Source organism: Herpailurus yagouaroundi, unplaced genomic scaffold (genome assembly GCF_014898765.1).
Source record: "Herpailurus yagouaroundi ecotype Mexico unplaced genomic scaffold, PumYag 198, whole genome shotgun sequence".
In the NCBI taxonomy this organism is placed as follows: Eukaryota; Metazoa; Chordata; class Mammalia; order Carnivora; family Felidae; genus Herpailurus; species Herpailurus yagouaroundi.
Genome location: NW_024412429.1, coordinates 27,961,043 through 27,987,800, shown reverse-complemented (window position 1 = coordinate 27,987,800; position 26,758 = coordinate 27,961,043). Strand labels below are relative to the sequence as shown.

The 26,758-nt window shown below is 43.2% G+C and overlaps 1 protein-coding gene across 1 annotated transcript; it reads right to left on the bottom strand.

The window, feature by feature from the left end:
- Positions 1-7,934: 7,934 nt before the first annotated feature.
- On the bottom strand, positions 7,935-23,391 carry PERP (p53 apoptosis effector related to PMP22). The gene is made up of 3 exons (XM_040449063.1): positions 23,072-23,391; positions 12,163-12,303; positions 7,935-8,500 (listed from the first exon to the last, which is right to left on the bottom strand). The coding sequence occupies exons 1-3, from the start codon at positions 23,283-23,285 to the stop codon at positions 8,274-8,276; spliced, it is 582 nt and encodes a 193-aa protein (XP_040304997.1). The 5' UTR covers positions 23,286-23,391; the 3' UTR covers positions 7,935-8,273.
- Between the last annotated feature and the right edge of the window lie 3,367 nt (positions 23,392-26,758).

The following is a 26,758-nucleotide window of genomic DNA, read 5'->3' as shown; positions in this document are numbered from 1 at the left end:
TAAACTGAGGGGACTCAAGTGGAAGGTGAGAAGCTGGCTCTGCCACTTGAAATGGCTTTTCCTTCAACCACTCGGCTTTCCCGTGGTTCCAGGTCAGCGCCCCTGTGTGTGTGTGAGACAGTTCATCCAGTGATCCCCAGAGAGCCCGCTAGGACAATTAGGCTAAAATTCAGCCAATGGTAGGGGGTTCAGTCGGTCAAGCATCTGACTCTTGATTTCAGCTCAGGTCATGATCTCAGGGTCATGGGATCGAGCCCCGTGTTGGGCTCAACATGGAGACTGCTTGAGATCTCTCTCTCTCCCTCTGCCCCTCTCCCCCACTCTTGCTGTCTCTCTCAATCAATCAATCAATCAATCAATATTCAGCCAGTTGTCCCTGGGAGCTTCTGGTTAGTCTGCTCAGTCAGGAAGCACACAAGTGGCCTTCTGAGCTAAGGAACTTCAATGAGGTATTTCTTTTTAATATGTAGTTAAATAAGTAGTTTCCCTTAAGGCCTGTGTATTTGCAGCACGTGTGAACAGGAAATGACAAGCATCATCTGACTCAGCTTCCACTTTAATCAGTGATGTGTCCGAAGGTTGAATTTACCTTTTAAAGACATAAATTGGAGAACGGGGAGTGTGCTCACATTGGCCCTAAGTCCTGGATGTTGATGGTAAAAGCTGCCTCTGTTTCGGAGCCACACAGAAGAGAATCTCGGGGGGGCGGGGAGGCATGTAGGGGTGAGGTGTGCAGGGAGGCATGGAAGAAGTCTCGACTAACTTCTCAAAACCATCCTGGTGGCAATTTTCATCCCTCCTGGGGCTCCACCTTGTAGTGATGTCCGGATGCCCGGATCCCAGGGCTGCTCAGTGGGGCCACGCAGCTGCACCCTGCACAAGGGCACCCAGCCCACGTGCTCCTGGCGGAAGGCTGCGTCAGCCCTTCTCCTGAGGTACAGCGCCCTCCCCACAGAGAACCCCCCACAGAGGGCGGGCATTTCTATTTCTTTGCCATCTGCCAAGAACTCATCTTTTCATGATGCCGTCTCTAGTCTTGATGAATCCACCTTCTGACCACCTAGACGTGCTCCGAAGAGGCAACTAATTATTCCACTGGTAAACTCTATCAATGTGACAGTAATCGTGGCCAAGGACAACCTCCTATCCGTACTTCAGTTTTTCAATCTTCTGTCTGGACTGAGATCAGTCTTTCTTTTTGTTTTTTGTTTTGTTTCGTTTGAAAAAAACATTTAGGCGCTGTGGTGTTACTTGACTAGGAATTGGGTGGGGTGGCATTTCGGAATATGAATTGTGGTTGAAGCGTTGCAGTTGAAGACTGTCCACAGAGTAACCAAAAGAGAAAGCATAGAACAGAGGAACAGAAGATTTGCATATGGAACTCGCTTTCAAAGTCTCACTAAATTGACTTTTAGTGATTTAATTCAGTCTCTAAATCTAAGTGTTCCCTCCCAAAAGTAACTAATTCAAAAGCAGTTGATAATAGCAGTTTAATTACCTTGAATCTTTGTACTGGAAAAACAGGCCGGGCAAACCATTATGCTATTAGGATTATTTCGTGGCTCATTATCACTAAGATAATCTTACACCAGTTAAATCAGCAGGGTTCCATTTCTTCACCAGAGAACTATCTTCACACACCACACCAGATACACACACACACACACACACACACACACACACACTTCTGAATTTTCCTTTCTTTCCACAGCTAGAGAGAGTAAGTTCTTGAGATCAACAATGTAGCACAGAATACTACAAGTGGAACGTTTTTTAACATGACAGGATCTGAACCTCTTTTAATTTTCTTTTTGGGTTGTCTTTTCCCACACCTCACTTCTGTCACACCCAGAACATACACCCAGCTACTTAGCAGAATTGTGAAATCCAGGAACAATGAACTGTACGTGTGACAAGGCAAGCCCGGCTCCCCGAAAAATTACCTCACACAGCAAAAGACGCTGAACATTGACTGACAGGTCCCCATCCCAGTCTGTCCCCAGGCATTTTAAAACCTGAAACCGCATCCACAGAGGTGAGATAAAGCAATCTTTTGACTTCGGTAGACCTGTTTTTAAGTAACTGTTTTGGAAAGAGTGAGGCAAAGGGGGGAGGTCAAAAGAAGGAGCTGGAATTCAGTGTCTTCGTCCCAGAGCAATCCGCTCTCACCCCTGACGGAGGTGTTTGCATCCTCACTGCATAATTATATGAAATCTTCTTGTTCAGGGCCACCCCTTTTTCACAGCAACTTCGATTTCCAAATTGTTGGGATTTCGGTTATGGTGTTCCTGGTAACATTTGAATTTCTTTCTACAGAAGGGAATTGAGTATGTGAGACTATTAAAAACGTGTACTTGTATCTTCCACCTAAATTAAAGTCAAGGTATCAGAATTCAGACAATTGTTTCTAAGGAGACGATGACTTCCGCAAATATGTCGAGCTTTGTTCATATCTGCTCCACTTGGTTTGAAGATTTGTGGGATGGGAGGTGGAGGGTTAAGTAATTGTAATTTAAAATATGTGTTATATTACAACGAGCATAGCTATATTTTAGATGAAACAGTTGTGTATAAAGTAAGGTAAAACTGGGACCCGTGCATTCACCTTCTTCGGTTTAGACTCCTTGGGTGCGAATGATTTAGACACAGTGATGTAGGAGAGTGAAAAGGAGCCCTTTTTTCTATTTGTTTCGGTTTCTGATGAGGAATAGTCTATAGCATAACAAAAGCCAAAAGGATGGGATATGGTATATCTATATCTGTGTATTCTTTTTTTTTAATTTTTTTTAATGTTTATTTATTTTTGAGAGAGGGAGAGAGAGACAGAGCATGAGCAGGGGAGGGGTAGAGAGAGAGGGAGACACAGAATGCAAAGCAGGCTCCAGGCTCTGAGCTCTCAGCACAGAGCCCAACGTGGGGCTAGAACTCAGGAACCATGAGATCATGACCTGAGCTGAAGTCGGACATTTAACCAACTGAGCCACCCAGGTGCCCCTATATCTGTGTATTCTATATTTTAGGAGAACACCACGTGTTCACCATGTGGTTTTTCTTTGTAATATATATTTCTTTTTTCTTTTTTTTTTAATTTTTAATGTTTATTTTATTTTTGAGAGAGAGAATGAGAAAGAGAGAGAGAGTATGAGTGGGGGAGGAACAGAGAGAGAGGGACACACAGAATCTGAAGCAGGCTCCAGGCTCTGAGCTGTCAGCACAGAGCCCGACACGGGGCTTGAACTCACAAACCATGAGATCATGACTTGAGCTGAAGTCAGACGCTTAACCAACTGAGCCACCCAGGCGCCCCCGTAGTATATATTTCAAAGTAGTCTATAAGCAACGGTTAAGACTCACAACATATTATAGTGTATGGATGATTCTAATGTCAAAAAAAAAAAAAAGTTAAGGCCAGTAATCTGTAATATCAAAAGTGGTCCATTTTCAGAAGACTGAGAATAAGTGCTTCAGAAAGATGCTATTGGGTTTTTATCTACAAGGCCCTCTCCATCAAGGCACCAAATCAAGACTGGACCCTCTCATTTCATTCAGACCCCTGTGATAATTTGGACAGCGGCTTATACCTGCAACACTTATGAAGGAATGACTCACATGGTCCCATCATAGGGAAGTGATCCAGAAGAGAGTGTGGTCATGAAAACTCAAAACAGTGTGAACTGGGTTTCTTAAACTCCATGCAGTGAGATAGATAGATCCTAGAAATTGATTTTTAAATCCTGTCTTTTCCTCTCCCATTTATGCCCTTTAGTTCCCCCCACCCAGGTCTAGCCCTTCATACTTCTGGCCCTCCACCTCCTTTGCTCTACACTTCTGCATTATAAAATACCTGCCTACCAGCATACTGGGAAGGCTCAACCTTCCCTGGAGCTTGGAGAAGCGGAAGATGTTGAGGGACCCGCACCAACATAATGGCAGGAGGGGCAAGCCAGAGAATACTTGCATGGTAATTTGACTTACCGTACTGTTCCCTACTGCACCAAATACTGTTACGCTGTATTTTGCACTTATTATTCCTGCTATTTACAAGCTGTCTGATCCTGAGAAAGTTATTTCATGTTCCTGTTTCCATTCTTTCTTTGAACAATTAAGAATAATTAAACCCATATCAGAGGGTCTAGATGAGGTTTGTATGGGTTAGCACACGGGAAGCACTTAGAGCATACTGTTTAATAAGCACGATTGTCATCTCTGGGTTCTGCCTATAGGTAAGCACTTTAGGTCAACTGCTCCCCTCCCTAAGGGGTAGGAATCTGATGGGAGGAAGGGGAGGCCAGGCCAGGCCAACTGGCGAATCTTCATGGGGCAGACCAATTCCCCTGATCCATACCCTCCTCCTTTCCCAGTAGTACTGGGAACTCCAGTTGACTCTGCCAACTCCAAGACTGGCACCCCTTTGCCCCTTATCAAGCAGCACAGCTGTTAATTTCCCAACAGCCAGGTTGAGTTTATTCTGGGTGGTAGCTTCACTCCACTGTTGACGACGTCAACATTTTTCATCTTCTCAAATTTGGCAAAGCCCCTGGTCAGCTGATGGACACCTCCCTTGTTATGGATTTAATCCCTCTGGTACTTGTTTATTATTCTACAATTTTTTTTCTATATTGGTCAGAAGTGATGGATTTAATGGAGTCCACTCTACCATCTTGAATCAGAAGCTCCCTAGAATACAATTAAAGCTTTTCTTCTAAGCTTTAGGCTGACTTATGTTTATGATAGAGTTTATATTCACTTATTTAGTGGTTCTTCCAACTAAAGGAATCTTCTTTCATTTTCAACTAAAGAAAAAAAAATCCATCACCGTATTAGGATTTTAATCATTGTCTCTAGCTATGAGAGTCAACTTGGGGGGGGGGGCGCGAAGCACACAAAAAATAGGATCACTTTATCTTATTTTCTTTTACCCAAGAATATTTAAGTAAATTTACAAATGAGCAGATACACATACAAACACACAGAATCAAAGAATTTGGAAACAAAAAGGATAATTTGCAATCATTTTATGAATGAGGTTATGAGGCCAGTGGAGAGGTAAACTGCCCAAGCCTACACAGCCAACAAGAGCTGAAGTTGGATGCGCTTCAAATATGGCCTTTTCGGATACGCCTGGGAAAACAGAATAAGTTGATCCAGCATTTATGTTTATTATATTAATAGGGCTGTCTTTCAGCAGGAGTTGGTAGCAAAAGTCAACATAATCAAGATATTATGGCTATATTCTCCCATTGTTTTCATTTTCTTAGAAAAGGAAAGCCTATCAAACTTTATTGTGAGTCCTGTCATATATGGTTTTGAAAGTAAAATAATTACACTCCATAGTTAACCTTGTGTGACAATTGAAGGACCTTGACGTATTACTTCTTTGTGGCATTCAACAGTAAGTGGCACCCGGCATATCTGACTACTTACAGTGTGAGCGTGAGAAAGTGTTTGGGGACCTACAACTGCTTATTTAAAGGGTGGGGACTCAATATAATTAGAGAGCCAAAAGCCATTCAGCTTTACTCGGGAAAATATCATGCAATGCACTGTTAGTCTTTAGATGGCTTCTTAGTCAACTTCTTTGTTACTCTCTAGAACTCTCTGGGATTCTGCCCCTTTTATGACATAAAGGTATCTGTCCTGGTGAATATGAACCAACAAGGAACAGAGGATCTCTGTGCTTGAACAGGGCTGAAAGAAGTAGAACATGTTAGCCAAGATAACAGTATGTCTTTGTTAGAAACATTTCGGATTGAAATGCTTCTGTTAATACAGACCATAGGTCCCAGGAAGCCATATTTTTCCTACATGTGCATCATTAGACTATAGTATGTAATTTATTAAGGAGGGAAAGGCGAAAGTTGGACAGGGAAAATCCAAGACAGGAGTGCTTGCTTTAGAGAACCGTGTATCTGAGAGTCGTTTTCAGGTACACAAGTTGTTTTCGTAATCTCTAGCTACCCATTATCTTCTTGAGTTACCTGTGCTATTATTTCAGAAGATGACATTTTTAACATTGTTAATTATCACCTCGACTCCTCTACCTGTCACAGAAGTTTTCAAAATTTTTGGTGTGAATAATCACCCAGACTACAGTCTTCTAAATTTATGATGGGAAACGTTCAGCTCATATGTTGAAAAACAGAAAAAAATTGCCTGCCAAGAACCAACCGGCCAACAGAAGCACCGAGCAGTGTCTCCAATATCCCACCATGCCACTCTGCAACCCGTCTTCACATCTACACACACCATAGGAGAATTAACCTACAATCCATGGTGGAGAACTGGGGGAAGGTGGAAAAGGGGAAAACAAGTAAAGAAATTCCTTGCTGTCCCACTACCTGAATGGAAGACGATCGTATCTCAAGCAGGAAGATGAGAGAAGGATGAACCTTCAGCTAAACCACACAAATGTTCCCTGGCATCTGGAGCTATGGGAAATCTCTCAGTCCATTTCCCTCTGGTGGCAGCAATGGATAGATACCTGTGTACCGGGTGCTAGTCATTGAAGAGGTCCGGGGAGGAGACTAATAGAATCCATTAAAGTTCATTCAAAAATTGTTATTGGAAACCGCAAATGAGCAAGACCCTTAAAACTAAGAAAAAGCTACTTTTCATTTTATCCAACACTCTTATTGTTTTGCCCCACTCAAAGCATTTTTTAAAAATTCCCTTCTCCTGTCACCTGGGTGGCTTAGTCAGTTGAGCGTCTGACTCTCGATTTTGTCTCTGGTCACGATCTCATGGTTTGTGGGTTCAAGCGCCATGTCAGGCTCCGAGCTGACAATGTGGAGCCTGCTTGGGATTCCCTCTCTCCCTCGCTCCCTGCCCCTCCGCCACCTGTGTGGGTGTTCTCTCTTTCCAAATAAGTAAACTTGAAAAAAATATTCCCTTCCCCAGAGTTGAAAAAAGAAAAAAGCAAAACCAAAAACTACAAACTAGAAACGAGATTAGAACACCTGGTTTATTGGGGAAAATTCATAATGAAAACAGCAATGGTTTATTCTGCAAGTTACAAAATAATAATTTGGTATATAAAATGAATTGGTTTTCATTATGTAAGAACAAATGGTAAAAAAAAATAATAATAGTCAACGCGATATATCATATATTTGCCATTCAGAGAAACCTCACATCCCTGATTTTTCCCATTGTATGTTTTATATCAGATATTTTAAATCTCTTTTCCAAGGAAGACCAGGTTTGTAACTACATTTAAGGTGTTGTTTACAATTGCCATCTATCAGAAGCTGTGTCTATATGATTAGAGCCCAGTCAAACCTGAGATGAAGAATTCAAGCCATTTCTTCTCCTGACGCTGTCTTCATGCTACTTTATGATGGGAATGGCCCTCCTGATGCTTCAATAAACAACCAAATCACACCTGTCAGCCGCGATGAGTTAGACCCAGCCCAGCTTTCAATCAGATCTACTGCGTTCCCGAACATATAGACACAAAAGAGTACAGATTTATGAATTCAGCACTTTCCCACACCCCAACCCTACAAGCCACTTCAAAAGAGAAAATTTCGTCTTAACATTTCACTACGTAAGGAGGCCTGACTATGGCAGCAGGCTTTGGCTATGAAAGAAAACGTTCGTAGATGCCATATCAAGTTAACATGAAGTTTTGCAAAAAAAAAAAAAAAAAAAAAAAAATCAGGATATTAGTTAGAAATTCTCACAAATGGTATGCATTTAGGAAACTATTTTGCTTCTTTAAATAGGTGAAGGCTTGAAAAATATATATTTTTTGTATTTCTCGTGGAATAGTTGGTCACTGACAATTTTTACTAATACCACTCTCTTCTCGTTGGCTTTTAATAGACCCAGTCCATTCCACCTGAGAAAAACACACAATCTTTGAAGCCTTCTCATTTTTTACCATATAAAGGGGTTACGTTTCATATTCATATTCTTTTACCGTCACACCAATCTTTGAAGCCTTCTCATTTTTTACTGTATAAAGGGGTTATGTTTCATATTCATATTCTTTTACAAATGCAGTATAAATGGTATGGGTAGAAATAAGGAGATACAGGCATATTACAGGTAATTAATTAAAAGAAGTAAGTTTTGTTTACAAACATATATAAAAGGTGAATATGAAACTGTACCGCCATTTAAAAAATATTTTCTCCCAAGTTATTTAGCATTGACTAATTTAATGATATGCACACTGCCCACCAAATGGGTTCGAAGGACGCTGAGGAAGACAGTTTCTTGCTCTGGGATCCATCTTGGCAGCATTGAGTTTCTTCTGCTCACTCCCCACCTTAGGCGGATGTGTAGAAGTACCTGGGCTTAGCATTGCCCAAAAGGTCATCTTCATAGTTGGGAAGGCAACAGAAGAAGAAGGCACAGCCGATCAGGATAATCGTGGCCGCCCACCCAAAACCATAGGCCCAATTATAGATGTAAGTGACGGCAGGGTTGGCATGAAGGTCGAAGGTCTGGGTGTACTTCACGGGGTAAATTACCAGGGAGATGATCTGGAAGACAGCTGAAGGGAAGAAAAACATCCCAAAGAGTGAATATGGACGCATGGATGAATGTGTGGTAACAACAGATTAACTCCCTCTTCCACGATGTCTTTGCCTTTACATAACCGTTAAATCCACTTTGCACTAATGAAAGGGACCGGGGGAATGTGGTTGATCATGAGCCAACACAGGTTATTGAGTGTTGTATGTCAGAGATACCTGGCACTGAGCAGAAGACTGAATATACGAAATACAGAACAATTAGGGACTCTCTCGGTAGTACCTGCGTACGCATTACGTTTACTAAAGTAAAAGGTGCAAAACTATAGTACAGAGTAGAAAGCAGGGTGGTACCGAAGAGTATTTTTTCATCTTGGTAATTCCTGTGCCAAACACAGTTCATATTTTCCATGTTAGCAAAAGTAATATGTACGCATATACACACGTGTGCACAACACATACGTGAGACAATGTTGATAAACTACACCACTGGAATAGTCATTTAATAAACGAGTGACTAAGTGGCAGGCACAGCAAGCCAGTGATGCGAATGACCAATGTAGGGAAGCACCAGAAAAGCCTGCAGAGGAGGCAGGAATCTGAAGAATAAATAGAAATGGAGAGATGGAGGTCGGAGGCAAGAATGTTCCAGGATGGCGGGACGGGAATTCAAGAGGGGAAGAGTCAGTGCCTTGGGGAAGTGGAAGGAAGATATAAGAATGCACAGACCCAGAAGATTTCTAAGCTCTTTGGTAGAAGAGTCACCTTATTACAGTTATTATTCATCATATTGGCATTTTAAGCAAATTAAAAAAAAATACAAACTTGATTAAATCTATTTTTGTCTTATTTTCCAATGAACATGCATAACTCTACAAAGCTGTAACGAGCCTCCACGCACTATGCTGCGTTCTTGCATTCTCTCACGCCATAGTTCACCCGTGCATTGTTACGTCATTGGGCACGAATGCATTTTCAATCTGTGACATTGAGACACCAGTCTGCACCCAGAGGGGCCAGCTGGCCGTGCTCTGGAGAGCAGAGAGTCCTCAATCCTCCTCCTTTCACCGAAATGCTTTCTGCCAGCTCCACGAATGCATCCTCAAAGTCATTTTCTTTTCCTTTTTTGTTTTTTTTATTGCTAGAAAGGCCGTCAGTGTTTCCACATCATGGTTTGTTCCTTCCGTTTTTCAACTCAAAATATTCCCCTTCCCTGGCAATTTAAGAAGAGCGATCTCGGTGCAGATCTTAACATTTCTCTGTTTCTTATATGCTTTAAATGGCAAATTCTTACTTGTTAAGTTTATTATTTACTGCAAAATATTGCGTAAGACATAAAAGCAACCCTTGCCTATATTATCTCCAAATTCCCCTGGTCATAAATGTTAAATATCGTTCACCACCTGTTTCAGTTCATCATAGGTAAAGTTCTTACAATGATTTGGATCCATTTCTGCACAATCTTTATTGTATCGGTACTCAATTTTTCAGATAGTAACCCCAAGACATACATAAAATTAAAAATAATTGTTGCTGCGAGATATTTCTTAGAAGTCCAGTAGGCCCTAACTGAACGTTGCTAACCACTAAAAGTACACTGAAGATTCCTAGGCCTTTCCCTCTTCTATCAACATGCCCCGTTCTACTTATCAAACTCTCAAGGCAAAAATGAGTACTCAGTCGTAAGGTGAGAAGGCAGAATTAAGCAGGACAGTATGCAGTGAAGCTGTGGGAGTTTGCCAGAATTAGTCTTCCTTACAACAGAAACTCCTGCAACCCTGTCAGCTCGAGCTGGCCCTTCCCAGATCATAATGTTTCTAACGCTAACATGGAGGAAAGTGGGATTTTTTAAATGATGGCAAATTCCATACAACATCATGTTTATCATGTAACCACTGGTTACGTGTACCATTCGCCGGCACTAACTACGTTCCCAATGTTGTGCAATCATCACCACTCTCTCTACCTAAAACTTTTTCAACATTCCCAACCTAAACTCTGCTTACCCCTCCCTCTCTCAGCCCCTGGTAAGCTTGGATCTACTTTCTGTCGCATAAGTGAAATCATAAAATACTTGCCCTCTGTGTCTACCTTGTTTCTCTTAGCATAGGATTTTCAAGGTCCATCCACACTGTAGCATATATCAGAGCTTTATTCCTTTTGATGGCTGAATAATACTCCATCGTATGTGATATACCACATTTTCATTTAACATTTCCTGCAACACTTGGGTTGTTTCCACCTTTTGGCTGTTGTGAATAATACTGCTATGACCATGGGTGGACAATCATGTCCAAGTCCCTGCTTGTTCAAGTCCCTGCTTTCAGTTCCTTGGGATACATACGGAGAAGAGGCATTGCCAGGTCATATGGTACCAACTGGGGTTTTTCAATGAGTATGAATGTCCCGGTGTTATTTCTAATGGTGATTAAAATAGGCGCCCATCTAGTCTTCTAAGGCATGTGAAAGGAAGATACATCACGTGTGTTGGTTTGATAAAGTCTTATAAATTTAACTATGAAAGCCAAATAGAAGCGGAAATAGGATTCAACAAGATTCTTCATGTTTTGTGATTCCAAACCACTTCTGGTTTTAAAATAGTATTCGAAAAGCAAACTTTGAGACATAAGGAACATTGGAGTAAACCTTATGTTTCAATCAAGGGAAATTCTCCAAGGTAAAGGTGAGGGCCGGACCTATACGGGCTGGTTCTCTGAGGCCACCTCCTTCTTCTGAGCCAGGACCCTTTTCACCCCCAACTTGTTCTGCCCAGGCTCTGCGAGCACCCTCCCTAAGCTCAGGGAACCCAGAACAGGGCGGCCTCCCTCTGGGCTCACGCTTGATCTTATGCACCTCTTCTAATCACAAGGCTTCTGACTTGTTCCAAGACCATCTGTTCACTCTGTACTTGTACTCCAGGTCTGTAGCTGGATTTCTGCTTTGGTCCCTCGAGCCTAAGTTAGTACCTTGAGAAAAGACCTGTGGATTTTCTCTTCCTCAGAAAATCCAGTGTTGCATCTAAATTCAGTTCTGCGGCTGAGGTCCCTAGTGCCAGGATCCCACCTAAAATTTCAAATAAATCTTGCTCCTAGACTCCTAGTTCTTGCATTCCATTAATAAATGTTCACTCTGACCGCACTCACCTACATAACTAAATTCCCATCCCCCAGAAGTGGCTCTATGATACAAAATGGCAATCCCAGTCCGGGCGCCTCCTAGAGTCTCCCGTCCCACCACAGAAACCCTTTCTATGCCCCACTATATCATAAGCTTCATCCTTCAATAAGTAACATCCTTCAATAAGTAAAATGGCTCCGGGACATTCCAGCCCCCTCAGCAAGGGGATCAAGGAGGCCCGCACTGGGATCGCTATGGAAACACTACACTTCCAGGGCTGACTCAGCCCTGGTCCCTCAAGGTAGGGGTGTCGCTGGACATGGGGTCATCTATAAGCGAGAGCAGCACGCAGAGTGACAACCTTCCTCCCTTGGATGGAGGACATGTAATACCGTCTGAGCCACAGGAGGAAGGGGACCTAGATCTTAAGACACTTGACTGTTACTTCTGCCCTTGGTGACACATTTTCTGCAAACAGATCGGGAAGTGTGATTGTCAAGGGTCATGGGAGAGACAGTACTATAGTGATGCCTACTGAAGGTATGAATTGCTGACATAGTCTTACCAGCCAGGGCCAGGAGGCCTCCAATCACTCTCAGAAAGACAAGCATCTGGGGTCCACAGAGGGCAAAGAAGGAGAGGATGAAACAGATCACCAGGATGATAAAGCCACAGAAGAGCATGGCAGCGGCTGCCCGTCCCCACGCTGTAAGAGAAAAGAAACGGTAATTAATAAGACAGACATGCCAAATTTAAAAATCACTTGTCGAAGCATCAGTAGGAGTTTTTTGCTCTCTGTTCATTTTATCTGGGCGCAAGGACAGCTTTTCTGACAGCACTTAAGCGTCTCCGTATCTCAAGGGAAGAAGAGGCAATTCGTGCAGAGGGTGCCCGATACGTTGCTACACAATAATGCCTTCTCCCCTCAGAGTTCGGGCGAATGTTTAGATCTCTGACATGAAAGTTCAAACTCATCAAACTGTTTCTCACGTAATAAAAAGGCCATATAAACAGGTATCTTTAAAAGGTTCACTCAAGTTCTAACACAACACAACTATAGTAAACATTTTTTATATTGAGCAATTAAATTAGAATCCCGTTAGGAAATGGTTCAAATACCTTGACAAAACGTCGTTGTTTCGTATTAATGTTTGGTTCTGTGCCAAAATAATCATTGAAATCATCTGCCTCATGACTAGGCAGAGACGTGAAATAAAACAATTTAATTATGAAGAAGCTGTGACTTCATAACAAGTTTAGGTACAAATATATCCAGTTGCTAGTCTAAATTTTAATGTCTTGAACTATTCAGGATGTATTTGCACAAGAGCTCTTAGTTATTGATATTGGCCCTCAAAGGCCTCAGGATGAAGTGACAGTTGATTTCTGGGTTTGAAAATCTGCACGGGCACCTCCAGTCCCGTGTTGTTCTACCTTGAGCCTGTGGAAATATGGAGAGCCGTGATACCCTGGCCAACAATCCCAGCCAATAATTCCCACTGCACAACCTGCACGAATTTCTCAAATCTCTTCAAATACAACCTCTCTAGAGGGCCTAACACTGATGGTGTAATCGCTCTGTGCCAGGCTCTGTGCTAAGAACCTGACATGCCTTAGTTCACAGAATCTTCACAATCTTTTTAAGGTTCATACTATCATCACTTCTTTAGCGGGGTGCCTGGCTGGCTCAGTTGGTAGAGCATGGGACTCTTAATCTCAGGGTCATGAGTTTGAGCGCCATGTTGGGTGCAGAGATTACTTAAAAATCAAAGATCTTTATCATTATTTCTTTAGAAATGAGTATATACGAAGGCTATGAAAGTTCAAATAACCTGTCACGTAGCCACACGGCTGATAAGTGCTTCAGGCAAGTTCGATTTCCAGCCTGTCTAAATCCGAAACATGATTCTTTTTAGATCTGTAATTTACATACCGTAAAATTCACTCTTTCAAGGTATGCTCTTGCTATATTCATTCACAGGGTTGTGTAACCATCACCACTTACGATTCCAAAGTTTTCATCCCCGCAAAAGAAGCTCCATATGTGCCACCCCCACCCCTTTCTTCCAGCTTCTGGCAACCATTAATCTGGTTTCTGTTACTATCAATTTTCCTGTTCTGGACATTTCATACACACGGAATCCATACTGCATGGCCTTTTGTGACTGTCTTCTTTCACCTATTGTGTGGCCAGCCTGCATTTTATTTATCCATCCATTCACTGATAGACGAACACGCACTCGTAATCTATTTACTTTTTTACTGCACTCAAAAAAGCGAGTCATGTGTTCATCTGCCCTGGTTTCACTCCTCCTCGAGCACCGCTCGGCTGACAAATTCATCCTCCCTTAATTCTAGGTCACTTGGTCACAGTGGAAGACACAGGGGGCAAAAACAACAGGGGCTCGGAAGCCAGCCAGACTTCATGTGCGCCCTGCCTCTGTCACCAATTAGCCACCATCAGCCTGCACATCTGCTAACCTGGGCTAAAAATGCCTTCTTTCAACATTATTGTGAGGAGGACAGCCCTTGTGTGAAAAGTCAGGGAGCTAGGAAGGCTCCCGCCTTTACCACTCGAAAAGTTCCTTGCGTATCATTCCTCTGACTTTTCTCCAGTTCCTCACCTTTCTCCATTTTCTTTCTGTATTTCTTTACTTCTGCACTTCTTTCCATTCGTTCTCGTTCCTCAGTTACCCACTGCATGTTTACATCATCATCTGTTATAGACAAACTTTCTCCAACCCCCGTGCTCCTTCCAGATCTTCCTCTAGGTTTAGGAATGACTGGGGCGTAATAGGTTATTAAGAAGAGGGGGCGCCTGGGTGGCGCAGTCGGTTAAGCGTCCGACTTCAGCCAGGTCACAATCTCGCAGTCCGTGAGTTCGAGCCCCGTGTCGGGCTCTGGGCTGATGGCTCGGAGCCTGGAGCCTGTTTCCGATTCTGTGTCTCCCTCTCTCTCTGCCCCTCCCCCGTTCATGCTCTGTCTCTCTCTGTCCCAAAAATAAATAAACGTTGAAAAAAAAAATTAAAAAAAAAAAAAAGAAGAGAACACATTTTTATATGTCTCAGAAATACCATGTTTCCCACAAACTATCCCTTAGTGGCCTGCAAGATGAGGCAGAGACAGAGCATGAGTGGGCCTATTTTATATTTATAAATTTTTTTTTATAATTTTATATATTTTTAATTTATATTTTATATATATTTTTTTATTTATATTTATAATTTTCATTACTTTCCTCCAGACCTTTTTTGCTCTTTCCGGAGATCGATCGGAGGTCTTAGGGGCAAGATAAAATAGAAATGTTTTATTTTAAATCAGAAATGAATAAAGCCAGAATGTGAAATGTTCTCACTTTTGCCTCGTCCTTCAAGTAAGGTAACTTGCAAGAGAAGTGGGATTGTGCTATGGAAAGAATAGTAATCAGACCATGTCAAAGTCGAACCCATAGATCATGGTGTCAAAATCATCAGTGGTGCTTATTAAAAATACAGATTCCCGTGACTCCCTCCAAGCCCAACGGATCATAACTCAAGAGGTAGTACCCAGGAATCTGTGCCTTACTGGCATCTCTTACATCCATACTAAAGTTTGAGAAGAACTAAGAGAGATGATTAATCTCCTTATAAAAACAGAGCACTGCCAAAAAAGAACATGTAACTTTCGGTATATGACCCACTGTCGATTACAGTCTCGTTTCTACGGATTTTTATGGCTACTGTCAATCATTACAGCTAAATCCAATTATCAAATTCAAAGAAGCAGACACTCATTTTGCCTTTTAAGTTGAGTTCACAGGTTAGAAACTGCCATGAAAGGCAACCAATCTGTATAAGCATTCGGAGGAGTGCAAACATAATGAAAACTTGTGTAGCAGAATGTGAGTCTTCAATAATAACAACAACAAAAAAACCTTCCTAACAAGGAACATATTTTGCTGACCAAACTCTGACAGTCACAGATTAAGGTTTGAAAAGTATAGCTGACTAAATGATGAGGGATGTAGCTATGACGAGTAGTATTAATAATTATTCCTGTTTATTTGGGGAAGATTAATACAGATTATCCCCATTCCCACTCCCTCTAACATGATAGCTGAAGTGTAATTTACATTTCGTTTCACGTACTTGAAAGGAATTCAGAAAATAGTGAGCCCCTTCGCCTACCCTGAAGCCAACAGGTGAACACAAATATGAACACAGCCCAATTTTAAGAACTTTGCCTAAGCTGTGTGAAATAATCCAGTAGTGTCTTGTTTAAACGCTGAGTCTGAGAAAATCAAAATGGCAAAGTAAGTGGCCTTTTGTCTTGAGAAAGGCTTCCCTGGAAGCAGAACACGTGATAACCTGCTCCTGCAGCATGGAAACACCCACACTGAATCATTTAATTATCACAGAAGACAGAAACCTTGGCACAGTTTTGAAGACCTGGCTGATGAGCGATGAGTAAGGCAATCTGCCCTCTCCTATCAATGGCTGTTTTGCTGTAAAATGATGAGATGGACCCTACCTGGTCTGATCAAGGTCATCCCAGCCCAACATTCCTCCCGAGAAGGGGGCCGACAGCCATGCAGACTTATAACATGGCAAATCTCCCCGACACACCTTGTGAAAAGTTAAGTCTGCACCCCGAGTACTTTTGGTTTCACTTAATTTCCCAGAGTGAGCCTAATACCTACAAATGTATCCAACCCTTTTAGGAAGGATTTCTATGTTTGTATTATACCATGGTCTAAATTATACCGTATTTACCAATCCCAAGGAGGAAAACATCTTAAAGCTATTTCTTCCATGAATGTACAGATGGATGGTCCTTGGCTCTTCGAAGGCAGACTGTCAATTTTTATTCTGAAGACAAGTCTGTTCTCCATTATTATCTTGTACACAAAATGTTATTGTCTTTCCTAATTATGGTTTGTGACAGACAGCAGGGAGGATTCTCACTGTCAATTAGCCCTCGCCGAACAGAGACCACAAATCATGCAGCACTACAGGTACACGGATGCTATGTTTCCGTGCAGGAATGTTTTTTGTTTGTTTTATCTCCTTAAGGGAAGACCAATTTGGTGTTGTATATAACCTATTACATCCTAAATTTATTTTCTAAGTGCCACTTGGAGAAGTTCATATTATTAAAGAGACCAGCCGCTTTATAAACCCACTTTTAAATAAGATTCATTAAAGACCCATTTGGATAAAGAACAGCCTACCTAATTTGGCTCTCACTTGCAAAGATTCAACATCAGATCGACACCAATGGTCACTAATGTAATTCTGAGTTTTTCCTAGAAAACGCTTTTAAGTTTTTTGTATGAGAAAAATGCTATTATCTTTCTTCCAGTGATGACATTTGAAAATGCAATGTTACAAGACAAATACAGCTAGGAAAAGACCAGTAAGGTCAACGGATAAGAAAGGAGCGAGAAAAAAAAAAAAAAAGAGGAAAAATAAATACCTTGAATGCCATGCTGGAAACCATAAATCAAACTGAAGTTTGTGAAAAGGAAAAAAAAAAGAAAAAACAACTTACAGACGAGAGCACTACTAATATTTTTAGTATTGTGGGTAATATTTTAGAGACGGTCACTAATTGTTCCTCCAAAGTTAGTTTTTCTTTTAATGGATTTGCTGCATTCTTCAGTAGTTTTCCATGTGGGCACCCAACACTGACCATGACAGTCTGGTCTAGCTAGCCCCTTACTCAGTACCTTGCAGATGCCCACCTGTCGCCTAATTAAAGTAGAATCCCTTTCCAGAACAAAAGATCCATCTATTAATAGGGAAGGGCCTACCTAATAAATCTGAGCTTTGATCAGATCTCATACTATTTGTATAGAGTTCTTTAGGTCACATAGACTCTTTATGTCATGGACTGAAAACTGGATAAAACCCTGATTACAAGTTACACAGTTCCTGTCTACAAATAAGTATACACATAGATGGAATATATATTCAAAAAGCCTGGTGCATGCCCAATGAGGAGGTAATCTGCAGGAATATGGACCAGTGCTTCTGAAACTATACAGTGCTTTACGCATCACCTGGGGACCTTGTTAAAATGCAGATTCTGGTTCAGAAAGTGGGGCCTGAGATACTGAGTGCCCAGTAACCTTCCAGATAATGCTGATGCTGCTGGTCTGGACACTTTGAGTAGCAAAAATCTTGAGGGCAACTCATAACAGACCTCCAAAAAAAATTACATAGGAAGAAGTGATTTTGCAGAAGCTTTAGAAGACAAGCAAAGCAATGTCAGGGGCATGTGCGACAGCATCCAGTTGGCGTGAGATTCTTTACATGCTCTACATTTTCTCCTGAAACTGAGCCAGATGATAACTACTTACCACTGTGTTTTTACAGAACGATGATACTTTGCCCCGTTATGGTCTTCTTTGAAAGTCTCCGTGGGGAAACCATCCATCCCATACGGGAAGATGTGAAAATGGAGAATTGCTCCCTCAACTTGGACAAGATGACTAGCAGGGAACTGGGGATCAACGGTCACGTATTTGAAAGTCTGTCAGATGAAGAAGGCTGGGAAGGAGAATTTACACGGAAGCACATTTGAGCTCCATCGGCGTAAGGCAAGTACTTTTTTTTTTTTTTTAGAACTTATTTTTTTTTATTTTTTATTTATTTATTTATTTTTTTTTTTGAGACAGAGAGAGACAGAGCATGAATGGGGGAGGGGCAAGAGAGAGGGAGACACAGAATCGGAAGCAGGCTCCAGGCTCTGAGCCACCAGCCCAGAGCCCGACGCGGGGCTCAAACTCATGGACCGTGAGATCGTGACCTGAGCCGAAGTCGGACGCTTAACCGACTGAGCCACCCAGGCGCCCCAGACAAGTACTTTTAAACAAAGAGCAGCGTCCAGGGAATTGAATTAAGTTGCGAACAAAGGGAAGAGGGCTCCGCTCATCGTGGGTGGTGCTGATGAGCACAGGCTTTGGTGAAAGTGTAAACAGGTGCACTCTTACACCCTTCTAATTCTCATAGCCTGTGAGTCTGTGCCCGCTTGCACGGAGAAAACAAGTTAGGTCACTAAAAAGGGAGTGAGGCTGTCGGGCGATTACTGCCAAGTGCAGCAAATGGCTAGGTCACAAGTTCCCACACGTCTGGATTTTATAAATGAACACACATATCTATGCTTTAATTCGGAAAATCAATGGAGTGGCCAACCTTTATTTTTCTGTGTAAAGACATGAACACACACCCACAAAGAGTAATCTACCTACTAATGCCTAATTTCATAAAACAATAACATTTCAAGATCTCACCCTACCTCTCTGCAAAAAGGCCTCAAGGGCACAGTCTCAAAACGAACTCTTCTAAGTTCAATTTTGCCTAATGTAAACCTATTCACTTTGTACTTATGCTTCTCATTTCCTGTACATTTTAAGAACCGTAGGGCTAAATGATCTAAAAAGATCCACATAATAAATACTCTGATTCTTGGACTTATCCAAGACTGAGTTCATGTAAAAAAAAAAAAAAAAAAATACCATTCAATGCATTCTGTGGTATTCAAAGGGCGTCTGGTAAAATGAAGCTCTGAACTTGTGAGTTCAGATCTAAAGCAAGCCCTCTTGGACTTGGCCGTACTGACTCCCCGCTGCCATTCTTGGTGCATAAACTCATCGCCATTATCCCGGTGCATAAATCCAACTCCATTAGTCTCCACCCTGACAAGCCACAGCTTGCTTGGGCTTTAGAATCTGTATCACTGACACTTAAAATATCTTCCTGATGTATTTCTTCTTAAAAACGGGGAATAAAAGGTGCCAACGGTACAAAAACAGTCTGCATGAACATGCATTCCAATTTAATTTTGCATTTTATTTACATGTGAAATTCGAACAATTATTTCAATGTTCTTTTCCTGTTTGGAGAAATATAAATGTGAGGTTCTTTCTGTGCTCTACATGCTCATGATGTTTTAAAAAACTAAACAAGTATTTGTTAAGCTGGGTATCTATTTAGTTGTTAATACCATGTAAAAACAAATATCCAGCTTATAATTTGGTTGATTTATAAGGAAAAATGAGGTGACGTGGCAATCTGAAATTCTTTAAAAATCTGTCAATAACCACGAGGAATAGAATATTCTGCATTTTACATAGTTCTAAGGAACTATCTCCCTTTATAAAAACATCTATGTTATTAGTATTATTGCCAATACTTGAAGAATAATCTGTTTTTAATATCAAAATGAGCATATTAATGTTATGAATATTAATACAAAGAGATGGTCAAGCACTTTGTAATCAAAAGGTATATTTTCTTAAAAGTTACGATGGTAGTTACATGTGTGGCTTAAAGTTACCTGGGTGCTCAGTAGGTTAAACATCCGACTTCGGCTCAGGTCATGATCTCGAGGTTCATGAGTTCGGGTCCCGCATCAGGCTCTGTGCTGACAGCTCAGACCCTTGAGCCTGTTTTGGATTCTGTGTCTCCCTTTCCCTCTGACCCTCCCCTGCTCATTCTCTGTCTCTCTCTCTTTCTCTTAAAAATAAATGAAACAATAAAAAAAATTGTTTTAAGTTACAATGATGTCATGTTGATGTTCTAGTACATTTCAAGAAGTTTTTAAAAAGTGGATGTACAAAAGTCAATCCTCTGTATTGAGATATTTTAAGTAGAGCCATCCACCTTACTCTTTGTTGTGTTTATACATACGTGGGAGTGTGTGTAAACTGCTCACTACATTTTAGATAAACCTCCCATAAACACGTTGTTTTCCACAAAGCCTTACTGGGGTTATCTGAAAATCTCCAGGGTTCAGAGATGCCTAGATAATCGCCCTATAGTGTAGGAATACACAATTTTTACACCTGTTAAGGAAGCCAACATCCATGGCAGAAAATGAAGTGAAAGTGTAATAAACACTCCAGTTCATCTCTGACCAGAACAGCCTGAAATGGACCTCTCTTTGAGAGTTCACATCAGTATTCTTCTTCCCACGGTTGCCTAATGACCATGACCGTGGCTCCTGGATTCATGATTTGATTCCAGGTCTAGAGCAAAAGCTGCATCGAACACGTTATTGGCACTTCTCTTTGCAAACGACACAGGAATAACTGAACTGAGATGTTAATGCCACCGCCCCCTTACGGAAAATCAGTCTTGCCGCGTCATACAGGTAACAGATTTTTCAAGACCCGCTTGGAAAACTGAACTTTACCAAAAACCAGTTTCTTTTTTTCTTTTAAGTTTATGCATTTTGAGAGAAAGAGAGAGAACGTGAGTGGGGGAGGGGCACAGGGAGAGCGAACCCCAAGCAGGCTCCACACTGTCAGCGCGGAGCCTGATGTGGGGGCTCAAACCCAAGAAGGGTGAGATCATGACCTAAGCCCACATCAAGAGTCAGAAGCTCAGGGGCGCCCGGGTGGCGCAGTCGGTTAAGCGTCCGACTTCAGCCAGGTCACGATCTCGCGGTCCGGGAGTTCGAGCCCCGCGTCAGGCTCTGGGCGGATGGCTCGGAGCCTGGAGCCTGGAGCCTGTTTCCGATTCTGTGTCTCCCTCTCTCTCTGCCCCTCCCCCGTTCATGCTCTGTCTCTCTCTGTCCCAAAAATAAATAAAAACGTCGAAAAAAAAATTAAAAAAAAAAGAGTCAGAAGCTCAACGGACTGAGTCACCCAGGCACCCCACCAAAAACCAATTTCTCTATCAGATTGAAACATAGTTTATGGACTGGATCAGTGTTGTCTTTACAATTAAAAAAGTTAATGCGTTAGCCTTCTAATTAAAAAATTGCACCAACAAAACCTGCTTATTCCCTTCCACATACAAAGCACTGTATCATTCTGAGGCTGGAGGAGCCACACCCTGGGAAGGTGAGCTCATCCTCCAAGTCCAGGAAAAATAAGAACTGCATTGTGTGAGTTTCACAAGAGGGCTGTAGCCACAGCCGGGGAGAGCCGGGCAGGCTAGATCATGTCCCAGCAGCAGTGTTGATGGCCGTTCTCGCAGCACCACTCTTCCAGCCTGACCTTCACATGCGGAGGACCGCAGAGTGCTCTCTGGGTCTGTATTATTAGTCTCTGTTCTGACGTCTGATCATCAAGTCCGTTTACAAGAACACATCTGTATAAGCAGTCTTCGTAAGTCCCCCAGAGAGACTGAGTTCCAATGCATTTTGGCTAAAAGATACAGATGTGTGACTTCAAAGAAATTAATTCCCTTTAAAACCCTAAAAGATCTGAGATACTAGAAACCCCGGCAGGCGTTCTGTTTGTTTGAAGAGAGGAAAAACACAGACTTTAAGGCAAGCAGGAATTCCTTGCGGTCTTTACATTTCATTACCTGCTAATGAGGACCATGCCTCCCTTTGTGGGGCAAGCTCATGGTGAGAACTTCCAAACAATTCCGCAGTAGATAAGATACAGCACCAGGCTCTGGATACGGGCCCCCAGAACCAGAAATAAACTGGGTGCTTCGAAGTCCTAGGCCACTTCAGAGTAAAGAATCAAGTCCATCGCCCTCGCAGGGAATGGAGAAAGGCAGGGCAGGCTTCTTCCTCGGTTTTAAACTCAGTTGCTAAAGCCCCATTCGAGAGCACTTGGCTTTCAGTTGGGAATTGGGCTCGTACTTAAACCCTCCTCTCCAGCACCCCAGGCACACACACTAATCACAATAGATCCCAGCTGTTTTTGGCAACTACCCTTCGTGGGGGGTGGCAGCGGGCAAGAATGTGCCCCTTTCCAGTGGCGCCGATTAAGTAAAACACCCAGGCTGCTTCATGCTGGAAAAATAAAGCAACTCCAACTGCAGTATGTGAAATTTGTCAACGCTGCTTCATTTTGCTGGTGTAGAAGATGTGTTTGCTGTGTAGATTTCAAATCAGATGAAAATAACTGAGTTTTCTCAACAGCAATGCCGTACTTAAGTCAAAAAGACACCCCCTAAAAACAAAAAAAGAACCAGAACTAGCCTGCTCCTTAAAAGAACCGCAGTGCCCACTGAAATCATAACTAACACTTTCGCCAAAAATTCCATTTTTTTTTTAACCGAGTAAGAGTTGCTTTCACTCAGTTCAAGCCAAACGAATACACCGACCTTGGGGAAGGCGCGTATATTTTCATCTTACAAGGAATCAGAGGAGGCGGTGGCATAATGGCAAGAGAGTTCACTAGGTCTCCAAGAAAATAGACTTTGTTCATTGTATTTACTCATCTAAACCTCTTTGATGGCTGAAAAATCACCTTTTGCATGTCACCGACAACCCCTACAAAAAAATAGTTTGAACTAGGGCCATTTTGGCCCAGCTGTGAGCCTGGTTTTGGACACTCAAAGCTGCAGCTGCTTTCTTTTGCTCGGGTCGGATGCCTAACCTAAGCTCTAAATACATTTTTTTTTTTTAATCACTCACTACCTCTGCCCCGGTTCACTCCTTTTGCCTAGGGCGGCCTCCGAAGGCCGGAGGCCGCGCACGCCCAGCCGCAGCCCAGAGGGCTTCCCGGAGGCGGCGGCGGCACTCACCGTACTCCATGAGGCTCTGGCAGCCATCCTCGTAGGACCCGCTGCCGCCGCCCTCGTGGAAGCATCGCCACCACAGGGAGGACGTCTGGATGTGTTCGCTCGACTGCAGCCAGCCGCGGCCGGCCAGCGCGATGATGTCGAAGGCGATGGCGCTGAGCAGCAGCAGGGGCAGGATCCACCTGCAGCGCTCGCAGGCCAGGCCGCAGCGCAGCATCTCGACGGTGGCGGCGCGGAGGAGAGGAGCGCACGGGGCTCGGTCGCCGGCGGAGAGTGGCCCGCGAGCGCAGGCAGCGCGACAAAAGGGAAGAGGCCGCGGGGAGGCGGCTCCCGGAGGACGCGGCTCGGGGCGCCGGGGCCCCACCTAGATTCCGGTGACTCACGGCGCGCCGCCCCGACCTGCCCGGCCGGCCGGGGTGCGCGCGGGGAGAGGCGGGGCCGGGCTCGGGTTACACCGGGCGTGGGTGAGCCTGGCCCGCCCGCGCCGCCCTGGAGCCGCGGGGGGCCGGCGCCCGGCCTGGGAAGGGGGCCCCGGGGAAGGGGGGGGGGGTCCCGGCTGCAGCCCCGCGCGCCTCTGCGCCTCCCCACTGCCCTGTTCCCCGGCCTCCTTGAGCCTCTCACGCCAAATGTGGTTCTTCTCCGTGCCTCGCCGGGTGCACGTTTTCATCCGAGCCAACCAGCTAAATATTTCATCCCCGAGGTCGGATAATGGTCTGATTTTCAACAATCCTGCCTTCAGGTGTCAGGCAGTTTGACATGGGTGTCCACGTTGTACCTGTGGGTCAGTGCCGCACTCCGGTTGAACGCGTGCGCAACCCAGGAGCCGGTCCCTGACCCTCCTAAGCAGAGGTGGGCACTTCCTCTTGCTCTCCACCTTTGTACCTTGTACCGTGGCTCGCTTTTATCTGTTTATGTACTCGCCTTTCCTGCTGGGTCTGGAGCTCTTCGCCAGCAGAGGCCAGGTTTTATTCAACACAGTGGCTGGCGCTGTGTCTGGGTCTTAGGGGGAGCTCAAAGAAACATTTAATGTCTGAACGCACAGGATTTAACAGATGCCACCCCAGTCTTGGAAGCGCTTTATCTTGGCTTCCCAGATAGGTTCAGGTTCCGATCTGCGGCAGTCCACTCTCCACCACAAACCTGTCCCTATTGAAGCCCCACTTAATCTCCTCTTTTCCTTTACTATTTTGAGGTTTCTCCAAATGAAAGCCATAGGTCAGCATGCAGCCAGCGCCTAAAATCCCACCTCCAGTGTCCCGGCCCTGCTTCTGTCACCACCATGACTCGGGTGTGGTAGGGAGGGTGGGGTGGCAGCCGGGAGTGGCACTGAGGAGAAACAGATTCTCAGTGTCAGGCTCCACGGTGGCCTTGGGCAAATTATGAAAAACATCCCACGAGGGGTCACATCTTACCTTTCACCTCCACAGATCTCCGCTGCATCCCACCCAGTTGTTATAAAAGACTTCACAATGTTTAAAATTTAGTCCTCTGTTTGTTTCACTTCGGTATTCTCGATAGAAACAGAGGACTATTTTGCCTTAAGCAGCTCTCCGACAATTGTTGAGGACTCATGAAATAAAAGTGCTGAGAAAGTTAGTGTTTGAAACCACATGAAAAAAAATTTCCCCAGCCTTAATTTTACATGAACCGAATTCACCTATTTTCCTTAGAGGCCAATATTTTCACTTTGAAAGAAGAGCATGGGGGTGGGGGGAGGGCTTCTGCCAAGAGTTAACTGCCTACGGTGAAGATTGTGTAAAGAAAATAAGTTCTCAGGTTTTCAAAAGTTAGGTAAATATTTGTTTAAGTAGCTGTATCTATAGTATATTTGTGAGGGAAGAAGTCAGATTCTTACAAATCAAATAGAGTACTCATCAGGAGCAAAGTGGTTTTAGACAAAACGAGAGTTTCATTGGTCTTAATATCTCTAAATGATTTGGGACTAGATATACCTTCTTTCTCTTGTTCCAATAGATTTGAGGGAAAGAGAGTATTAATGAGGTGAAAGAGAGCAGAGTAGCTCTTCGGAATTTCTCGAAGAGACTAAACCCACCCTGTCTGGATAATGTACCTAACATATGTCTCTCAGATTGTGGAACCAGATAGCTCAGGTTCAGATCCTTTCTGATACTAGCTGTGCGATACGGGGACACTTAGCTTCTTTGTGCCTCAGTTTCCTCATCTGTAAAGTGGATAGTGCTCACCCCATAGTGTTGCAATGAGTATTAAAAGAGCTAACATATGTAAAGTGTGCAGAATAGTGCCTGCACATCGTAAGCCACCATAAAAGGGTTGATGGTGATGATGTTCATAGATTTCCCACTCTAATAAGATTAGAAAGGGGCCTTTGCATGCTTGTAAGGAACAAATTCTTTGTACGAATACCAACTGTAAATCGTTACGTTTTCGCAGACAATGCAATCATTCATCCTAATCATTATTAGTGAAATGATAGCTTATAGTGGATAATAGACAATTAAATAGTCCCCCCTGCTGGATAACACAGGGATTACAGAGCACTTGACAATGTAAAGTGTATCTGAAAGGTTTTTATTTTTATCGATTGGGGTTTTTATGGTTATAAAAGCAATAAATATCACAAACAAAACTGCGTGAATATATAATTTAAAAACAAAAACATGTAGTTGTTTTACTATCTTCTCTAATGGTCATAGCAGCTAACTAATATTTGCTGGGAGTTTACTATGTGCCAGAAAAGTACTCCACATCCCACCTGGTGAGGCATGTCCTCCCATCACCTTCATATAGACCAGAGGACTGGGGCACCAAGAAGTTAAGTAACTTGCTCAAGACCGCACAGTCCCCGAGTGGCAAGCCCCCACGTCGTCCCAAGCCATTCGTCACCAGAGCCAGTGCTATTCACAATAACCATTTGTAAGAATTTGGAAAATATTTCTCCAAAAGTTTCCTTCTTTCGTCCCTCCTCTTTACCCTTGTAAACATCCCACCCACTACCAATTCTTTCCTGAGCTGTAATGAAATGGTCCCAGAGAAGCTGCCATGACCTCACTAGTAAACCAAAGTGATAACCGTGCAGGTGTAGAACGAGCAAGGCACAGGAAACCAGGCATTCTGAAGTCCACTTCTTGCTGACTCTGTGTTTCACCTCTAATGTTTGTCCCATCTCTCCCCTTCCCCTGTTCATGCAAACTTTTAATTGTCTCTCCACTCTCCCTTCCCATTCCTTCCTGTCTATTCTACCCAGTAGTGTGATAGTAAATGTTTAACAACCAACTTTCTGACCACCGCCCCCCATCCTCAACTTGTAGCATCTGCCAATTTCCATCATGTAAAACTCCCCCAAAGCTGATATCCAGCTACCACCTTGATGTCACTGAACAGAGTTTGGAAGAAATATACATAATCATCTCTCTCACGCTAGTAAAAGCACACCCCTGCGTCTACCCCCAATATCCTACAAAAACTCTTCCTCCAGTAAGCTCATATTTGCCAAATTCAGTGGCGATCATTAGCCTCTCTGTTCCGCTAGATACTGTGATGTCTCCCTCTGTAAAACTGTCTGCTCTCTGGGCTTCTATAAAGATGTTAAAGCCCAGTGCCTACAGATCATCAGGAACACACCTATAGTCAAATGAAGTTAGATTTATTAACTCTGCAGCAAAGGACACTGCACACCACGGGAAAATCTGGGAGTGTCTCAGAGGATGT